This window comes from Amphimedon queenslandica, unplaced genomic scaffold (genome assembly GCF_000090795.2).
Source record: "Amphimedon queenslandica unplaced genomic scaffold, v1.1 AMPQUscaffold_12456, whole genome shotgun sequence".
In the NCBI taxonomy this organism is placed as follows: Eukaryota; Metazoa; Porifera; class Demospongiae; order Haplosclerida; family Niphatidae; genus Amphimedon; species Amphimedon queenslandica.
In genome coordinates, this window is record NW_003547307.1 from 36 (window position 1) to 9,140 (window position 9,105).

General features: G+C 34.4%; 2 protein-coding genes across 3 annotated transcripts in view; both read left to right on the top strand.

Moving 5' to 3' along the window:
• The first annotated feature begins 665 nt into the window (after positions 1 to 665).
• Positions 666 to 3,820, top strand: LOC109587761 (uncharacterized). Its single transcript, XM_020003985.1, has 13 exons — positions 666 to 695; positions 1,161 to 2,117; positions 2,177 to 2,206; positions 2,260 to 2,313; positions 2,407 to 2,451; positions 2,498 to 2,554; positions 2,607 to 2,639; positions 2,684 to 2,740; positions 2,887 to 2,940; positions 2,985 to 3,034; positions 3,083 to 3,133; positions 3,435 to 3,497; positions 3,543 to 3,820. The coding sequence occupies exons 2-11, from the start codon at positions 1,163 to 1,165 to the stop codon at positions 3,101 to 3,103; spliced, it is 1,356 nt and encodes a 451-aa protein (XP_019859544.1). The 5' UTR covers positions 666 to 695; positions 1,161 to 1,162; the 3' UTR covers positions 3,104 to 3,133; positions 3,435 to 3,497; positions 3,543 to 3,820.
• Positions 3,821 to 4,468: 648 nt separating this feature from the next.
• LOC109587763 (uncharacterized) overlaps positions 4,469 to 9,105 on the top strand; it is a 10,871-nt gene continuing 6,234 nt past the window's right edge. For both annotated transcript variants that reach the window (XM_020003987.1, XM_020003988.1), the window contains exons 1-4: positions 4,469 to 4,947; positions 5,004 to 5,549; positions 6,046 to 6,209; positions 7,027 to 7,215. In XM_020003987.1, the coding sequence (XP_019859546.1) occupies positions 4,938 to 4,947; positions 5,004 to 5,549; positions 6,046 to 6,209; positions 7,027 to 7,215 (909 nt within the window). In that variant the 5' untranslated portion in view covers positions 4,469 to 4,937. The remainder of the gene's footprint in view (positions 4,948 to 5,003; positions 5,550 to 6,045; positions 6,210 to 7,026; positions 7,216 to 9,105) is intronic.

The window sequence follows — 9,105 nt, forward strand, 5'->3', positions numbered from 1 at the left end:
GAATCACAGTCCCTTACTTTAGGCCAAATTTACCATAAATGACTAAGAGAGATTTGTTCATTTTAATAATTTTTTTCATACCTATAAATGCTCTCATGTTATGTAGCAAGATTAAGCTGATTATGACAAAAAATGATTTTTAAAAGAATAAAGTTGCCCAAAGCCATGTAGAGTAAACTATACAAGAACGGACACATCACTTTCGGCCGGGCCGCCTATTATAAAATCAACCAATGCAGCAATTGTCTTTTCTAGTATGCTGTTGCAAACTACAATGTCTTTTTCTTGCTTTTGACCATAACAAGTGATCTTTCTTGCTTTCTACAAGATGCAGCATCATTTATAAAAAAATTTTCGGGCACATGCGTAGGCGGAAAAAACTAATGTGATAGCGTACAGTTAAAAATAAACCTTGACAAAAGAGAGTGAAACAGAAATCCACAAAAAGGTAGAAACAGTTGATGTCCAAACAACAATATTATAGACAAAAAGTTTGCTTTTGCAAACTTCTCACTTTTCCAGAGATCATGTTTTAGAAGTGGGTGTGGCTCTCGGTAGGCGGACATATTGAAGGATCACGTTTTGGCACTTTTTGGGGGTTTCTTATGGTTTTTCTCCATTTTATGTCGTGGTTCTTGATTATTCTCGGTATTTTATCAGTTCTTGGTGTTTTAATTGTATATCTGATGTAAAAGGTAAGTAAAATGTGATCACTGGGTGGGGTGTCAATAAAACTTGGTCCAGGCTATATTGGCAAAATTGAGTTGATTACTGTTTAAATACCTTATAGGCATTGAGTCTACAAAGCCTTTCAGGCTTTTATTATGATTATAGGCAGTCTAATTAATTTCCTACCTTAATAAAATAAATTAACGAAGGTGCATGGGAAAAGATAAGTAATGACATAGTCTGGTCACTCCCCTTCTCTGAGATTAGTAATGACACTAATTAGAATGGCCTGATGTAGTTATTGTAATTTTGTTATCATATGCGTATCAATTTGTCCCACCCCTTTGCAGGTAGCGAAGGGGTGGGGCAAGACTATAACAGCCTTAACATTTCTGCTCCTCATATAGTTAATTATTATAAATTTTCTGCTATTATTGAATAATTGCCTTTTGCTCATCTGCATGTATATCCATGATTTATATTTTATCTAGTTATGGCCACAGCTTCTTTAAGTGGACGTGTATTTAAGTCTTCTACTGTGTCATTAACTGACAGTGATACTATAGTGTCTACTCATCCATTAAAATATAAAGATTATACACAGAGTGACTTGGAACAGGCATGCAAAGCTGTAAGGGAGGGATTATCAGTCAGAAGAGCAGCAGAGGAGTATCAAATTCCCAAATCTACTCTCCAAGATCACATTTCTGGTAAAGTGTTAAGTGGTAGTAAAAGTGGGCAGAGATACTTAACTGAGCAAGAAGAAGAGGAACTGGTGACTTTTATTTTGGAAGCGGCTAAAACTGGTTTTAATCATACTAGGAAGGACATAATGTCATTAGTTCAGACCACAGTCAATGCAAAGGGGAAGAATGTTACTATATCAAGTGGGTGGTGGGATGGCTTTAAGAAACGACATCCTCAGGTTTCCCTTTGTATGACTGAACGCCTTGCCAACAATCGTGCAACATCCTGTACTTCTGATGTCTTAAACAAGGAACATTTTCAAAGAAAACTAGAGGAAGGTTATGGTAATAGTCGTTATAATGTGTGGAAGGACAAACCACTGTCGCAGGAGAAATGTGTATCATCATCACACAATATTGGTTCGATTTCTTATCCCTATACTCCTGAAGTTACTCCTCCATCATTTTCAACTTCAATACCTATTTCTTTTGCTGGTACTGATAGTACAGTTTTTGTTGGAATTACTATGTATATTGTACCACAAAGAAAATCTGAGCATGTTACTGCTACATCAAAGTCTACTGTTCTTTCAAAATTCATCAGTCAAGAAAAACCCCAAGCTGCTTTTAAAGTTCCAGTGATGCCATTAAAGTCCTGTGAAAAAATTCTGACCAGTGAAGAGAATTGGAAAGCCATGGAAGAAAAGGAAATGAAGAAACAGGAAGAACTTAGAAAAAAGGAAGAGAGAAAGGAAACACGAAGTAAAAATCAATGCATACTTCATTTCATTGATTCACATATTATGATTATATCTTTATAGATCAAGCTAGAATTCAGAAGTTATCTAAACGTGAGATTAAAGTATTTTTCACACTGTTCATATTCATAAATTTTACATTATAGAAGCTGAACCCTCAAGAAGAAAGGCAGCCAGTACTCAAGCATCATCAAGTATTGGTAAGCATTATATATATTGTATAAATTGATATACTTAGTTGGGGACAAAAGATTTAGATTGTTCATTGTCTACATTTTTTGATGTACATGTAGCTCAATCACAGGAAGATCATTCTTTTAGTGACTGTTGTGTTGAAGGTACATGTTGCACATAGATTTATCACTTACTCTATTAATAAATTAGGCACAGAAATACCATTAGAAAGAAGAGCTACATGCACCACTAGTACTGTATTCTTTGGTGAGTAATTTTTTAAGTCCATTGTTTATATGTATGTAAATCATAAACGCAGGTAATAAAGGTACCAGAAACTCATCTCCAGTTGGTAAATTAATTGCAATAATGTTCATTTATTTTACTTTAATATAGCAGCAAGTAGATCTTCTTTAACTCATTCTATAGGTACTATAAACTCGTCTCCAGTTGGTAAATTAATTGCAATAATGTTCATTTATTTTACTTTAATATAGCAGCAAGTAGATCTTCTTTAACTCATTCTATAGGTACTATAAACTCGTCTCCAGTTGGTAAATTAATTGCAATAATGTTCTGTTTATTTTACTTTACTATAGTAACAAGTGATTCTACTTTAACTCGTTCTAAAGGTGCCATAAACTCATCAGTTGGTAAATTAATTGCAATAACATTCATTTATTTTACTTTACTATAGTGACAAGTAATTCTATTTTAGCTCGTAAAGGTGCCAAAAACTCATCTCAAGTTAGTAAATTAATTGCGATAATATTCAAGCATTTTATTTTACTATAGCAACAAGTTATTCTACTTTAACTCATTCTAAGGGTACCATAAACTTATCAAGTAATAAAATTGACTTAGTTTTATTTAACTGTTTATGTACTAATAATTGTGTAATTACATGTACTTTATGCATGTAGCTCCAAATTTCCGTTGTCAAAAATTTTGTGAAATTTTGATGATCAAGGAAATTTTAATCAAGTGTCATTGTAACAATTGTAAATATTCAATAATTTACTAAAAATATTCAGGAATGCATGAAAATTTTTGGCCACAAACTTAATAAGCAATTAATTTAATTCATTGAATTCCTCCTTTGGCTTAATTTTCATCATTTTTTTGTTCAAAACTGTCTTGACCATAGGGGATTTGACTGATTTCTCTACTCTGTCTTGTTTCAAAGATACTGTGAAACCATCAACAGCTGGTAAATTAATTTGTTTTACAAAAATTAGTGACTTTCCTTGTGTAGAATTGGAACAGTACTGTATTTGTAAGAGAGAAGAATTCGGTAACATGATATTTTGTGACAATGAAGCATGTTCTATTGGCTGGTGGCACTACAGTTGTGCTAATGTTAAAAGAAAACCAAGGGGGTCATGGTATTGTCCACTCTGCATCAAACTAAAATGAAATTTCATTAACCACCTTGTAAATCTCGTTATTTTTAATGATCTATTTCATTCTGTATGTGTGTTTACTCCATCACTTATTGTTTTATGCACTGTAAATAATTTCTTGATTTAAGGAACTGACTTTTTGATTATGTCATATCATTAGAGTGAATAAAAATTGAGAAAAACCATAAGAAAAACCCCCAAAAAGCCAAAACGTGATCCTTCAATATGTCCGCCTACCGAGAGCCACACCCACTTCTAAAACATGATCTCTGGAAAAGTGAGAAGTTTGCAAAAGCAAACTTTTTGTCTATAATATTGTTGTTTGGACATCAACTGTTTCTACCTTTTTGTGGATTTCTGTTTCACTCTCTTTTGTCAAGGTTTATTTTTAACTGTACGCTATCACATTAGTTTTGTCCGCCTACGCATGTGCCCGAAAATTTTTTTATAAATGATGCTGCATCTTGTAGAAAGCAAGAAAGATCACTTGCTATGGTCAAAAGCAAGAAGAAGACATTGTAGTTTGCAACAGCATACTAGAAAAGACAATTGCTGCATTGGTTGATTTTATAATAGGCGGCCCGGCCGAAAGTGATGTGTCCGTTCTTGTATAGTTTACTCTACATGCACTATTGTAGTGCTTGTTAGCTCACTTAGCATGCTTTGTGGGAAACCCTGATGTACATGTGCATGTATATTCTGTGAATGGGTATAGTGTATACTGTTACAAGATATCTTATTTAGGTACATGTATATATAAGCTGAACATCATATGCATTATAAGATTGAGTGTATTAATCTTATTGAGTATTATTGTATAATGACCAATTATTGGATGTACATTGTATCTACATTTGAGCTTGAGTCCTTCAAACTATGTATGAGCTTATGATAATAGGAAGAGTGTGCATGAATGTCAGTGTTAGTTGAAAGTAATGTTTTGTTTCTCTCTCTCTAGTTATTACAAGGTCTTGATTATTCAGATTCAGTTACTGTTCATATCATTCATAATAGTTTACATATGTCACCTGATGTATGGGACAAGAAGTGTTTAGTATGATAGAACAATCAATAACAATATTAACAAAACTTGTATGGCAACTTGTATTACTCTTCATTTATCATAACAATCAAATGTACTGTACAGTGCACATTCTTATTGTTGGGTGGGGCTGGTTAATGAATGGATCACGTGATAAGCTATAATGGACATAAAAGCTGAAGCATAGATGTAGTCTCTAATATCTATGGCTGAAGGTAGGTTGTTTTACAATATAAAAATTAATGATTAATTGGTATTGATCATTCTATAGGTCAGTATCAACTGGGAGTGAGGGTTCAACACACAACTGCAGTAGTAGGAGAGGTCCTGTACTGCTGGGGAGGAGCCCGGGGAGGATTAGATGGGTCGCACGATTCTCCTACAAAGAAACAGTGTACTTCTGCTATTGATGCATTCAACTTATTATCTGGTGTTTGGTCCTCTCAACCTACTAGAGGTAGTCCTCCCTTGGGAATCATGGGAGTCTCCTGTACCACCATTAATAATAATATTTATTATTTTGGTGGTTGGTGTGGCCATGACTTCTGCTTCCATAACAGTTTGAACTGTTTAGACACTTTAACTCTTAAATGGAAAGAAATACAGCCAACTAGTGACAATTTTGTGACTAAGAGAGGCTTTGGTGGCATGATAGTAATGGGAAGTGAAGGTGAACCTCAACAACTACTGGTTATTGGTGGGGAGGCTCCTATATCAACTATTACACAGTATCATCATCAATTTGAGTACAATAAGATGGCTGGTGTTGATGATCTTGTTAGAACTAATGAACAGAATATCTACAACCTGTCCAATGGTGAGTGACTCATTGAATTAGTCATATTGTATCGTATCAATTTTGTGGAGTTAAATAAATTACTTGTATACTTGTGTTAGATGAATAAATAATACTCAGTCTAGTTGTTTCCAAAGCATTATGAGCATGAGTGGTTCTGTGGGTAGAGGTAATGAAGCCAATCTTTCAAGGGGTCTCAGTCTGTTCTCTGTCTGTAAAGCAATGAAGATGATGACAAGCTTCATGATTGATTTGAATGATTGTTTGACTCACGTACAAGCACAAGTAATGCATTAGATTTATTTTTAACTATACGTAACATCAGGCGCTCCTGGTAACATTAATAATGCAGGTTCATGTGACTAATTTATTAACTTTAAATAGTAAGACAACCATTGAAGGTATTGCCACTGTGAGTCAATTGCTTAAGCTCACCCCAATGTAGATGTACTTACAGTTGTCTGATATTTTATAGTAAAAATTTGACATATCAATAGTTACTGATAATTCTCTTTAGGACAATGGACTGTTCTATCTGTCAGTGGACAGTGTTGTCCTCCAACTAGTAGCTTTATAGTTGAAAGGATCACTCATAATAAAGGAATTATGTATGGAGGATCAGTTGATGGTGGTATAGCTACTAACAGTATCTACTTGTTTCAATTATCACATAATACAATAGTAAGTTAACATTTACTGGGTGACTCCAAATGTTGTGAATCAAATTTTTTTCAAATTTGTCTAAACATTGTGTTTAAAAAAATTTTGTTCCACATTCTGTTCTGCATTTTTTTAGTATGAGGATCATAGCAGAATAACACAAATTTTAATTTTAATTTGGAATTTTGAAGGATAAAAAGGAAATTATTGATTGACAAAAATTTTGATAGTATACTATATCCCAACTGAGTTTGACCCAAGAAAAACTGGAATAACTTTTTATAGGAATGTAGGATAAGGATGAGACTTTCACAGGTTCTTAGTCGCCCAATGCCATCACAGGATCTCAGGTCTTGGGTCTCTCAGCCCTTGGGAACCCTGAGAACCAGGTTCTCCCTATAAACCCAATGGCATACCAAAATGACGTTTTATGATAATTTATCTACGTCATAGTTTACATAAGAACATGTGGTCGAGCGCCCAAACTGATAATTCTTCTTTTTAAAAGCTAACAGAGCAAGATCTTCTGATAATGATTGCCTGTATAAAGACTAGAAGAGTGCAATACAGGCCAACTACGCAGCTGTAAAATGTCGGCCATGCTTCTATGAATATCATTATAAAACGTCATCAGTGACGTATACCTACATTTTTCAAACTCCAAGCGGCTGGTGTCAAACTCAGTTGGGATATAGTATAGTGACTACACATGTACCTGTACATACTTATTACATTTATTCACATAATGAAAAAACTAAATGTAGAACATTATGAGCCTAAGCTAGCTAAAAAATTATTATGCATGTACATGTTGTTGTACATTTATTTGTGTTTTTAGAACTGGGAGTGTCTTAATCAAGGAGCAATATCTGGACTGTGGCCTAAGGAGAGAAGGGCTCATGCCAGTACTATTATCAATGGTGTCTCTTCCTCACCTATACTAGTAGTGATTGGTGGACGGGATAATAGAGATCAACTAGTGAATGATTGTTTGTTATTAGACACAAACCAGTACAATTGGATGAAGGTATTAATACATTACACTGCATGACATTATACATGTATTATGCACACAGTGTACAGTAGGGTAATAATGTTTAAGTGGTTAAAATTTAATGAAATAGAGATTTTATATCCTGGTATCCACACATGTACAATAATTAGTCGCCATTTTTCTGAGTAGATTTTGTGTCTTGTATACCTCAAAGAATGTATTTGTATTTGAAGCTGAAATCTATAAAAACAGTTTTACGAAGCCTCTCATCCAGTTGACTGAGTTCAGCACGGTAAAACATCATCTTTTGGTGATTTTTTTTTCAGTTATTGCATCATTGCATAATTAATTTTTTATTAATTTTCATCAAAAATAATTCATTAGTGTTTGTATTTGTGGATTTATTTTAGAATACATTATTGAGCAATGCATAGTTTAAATCAGCTGTTTTGCAAATGTCCAGTGCAAATTTCAGCCAGTGTTTGAACCAGAGACAACAAAACATGGGTCCATGTATGCCATAACTACATGTAAGTACATGTAAATGCTGTCACACAACAATCAGGCCATAATAAGACCACTGAAAGATAAGTTCTTTCCCAAGCAAGACTATTTAGTTACATCATCAACTGTGCTGCTATCTGCCTTCTTTAGTGACTCTGTGTCTTCATTAGAGGATGAAAATAGCAACTTTTAAGTTGTAAATCCAATTCTCAGCACTTTCAAAACACACTAAGTCTCGCTCTAAGTAATCAGACATTTGCTTTTGGGGTCCGCCCATGCTAGTTATTAATTAATTCATAGATATTATACACGGAACAGGATTGGAAACAGGATCACGTGAGCGCATTATGCATCGAAACCAACCTAGTTTTCCGGGAACTAGTTAATTCGTGGTTATTAAGAGTGAAATTTGAATTCCGTAATGGAGATGAATGGAGATTGTTAAAAATACTTTGTGGGACTTTCTAGGCTATACCCGGCGGTTTTATGACAAGGTATTTAGCTCTATAGCTACTTCTTAACATCCTACAGTGGACTAAGACGTTTTTTATGGTGCGCATCTGTTAGTTTGAGAGTAATGGCATCCTGGCTTAAGATCCCTTTGTTTTAGCACGCCATAACTTTTTGAAACATAGATATAAGCACTAATAGATGCCTTATTCCACTAAAGACCCTTGAGAGCTAGCTATAAAGGCTCCTACTAGCCTGCTTTGTCGTCCGATGTAGTTGCTAGAGTCCCACAAACTTTCTCCATTCATCTCCATTACGGTCACCAGTTCCCGGCAAACTAGGTTGGTTTCGATGCATAATGTGCTCACGTGATCCTGTTTCCAATCCTGTTCCGTGTATAATATCTATGATTAATTTTACTATTAAAATTGATTTATTAGCTAAAAATGGACACATTGACTTGTTATTTGTGCGCCAATACACTTTTTTATGCGTTTTTTTAATGCTAAAAATGCACTCTAGATCAAACACTAGTCATACTGTATACGCCATATATTTTTATGGGGATTAAATTTTGTGATTTTCACATTTTGGAAAAATCATAGATATAATACACGGAACAGGATTAGAAACAGGATCACGTGAGCACATTATGCATCGAAACACTCCTAGTTATGCCAGGAACTGGTCCCGTAATGGAGATAAATGGAGATACTTTGTGGGACTCTCCAGACGATATCTAATAGTTTGTAACTAAATATCTGCTTTTATGGTTACTTCTTAACCTCTTACAGTGCACTGTGATGTTTTTTATGGACTGCGTTTAATAATTTTAGAGTACTGACGCCATTGAAATATGGCCTTTGGTTTTGACATGCCATAACTTTCTAAAACTTCTGTTTAAGCACTAATAAATGTCTTAATGCACTAAAGATCCTCAGAGAGTAGCCATAAAAGCTCATACTAGTG

Coding starts and splice junctions, on each gene's coding strand:
- LOC109587761 (XM_020003985.1), top strand. CDS start 1,163: ATGGCCACAGCTTCTTTAAGTGGACGTGTATTTAAGTCTTCTACTGTG. Junction 2,555..2,606: donor CACTAGTACTGTATTCTTTG/GTGAGTAATTTT, acceptor TCATAAACGCAG/GTAATAAAGGTACCAGAAAC. Junction 2,640..2,683: donor CAGAAACTCATCTCCAGTTG/GTAAATTAATTG, acceptor ACTTTAATATAG/CAGCAAGTAGATCTTCTTTA.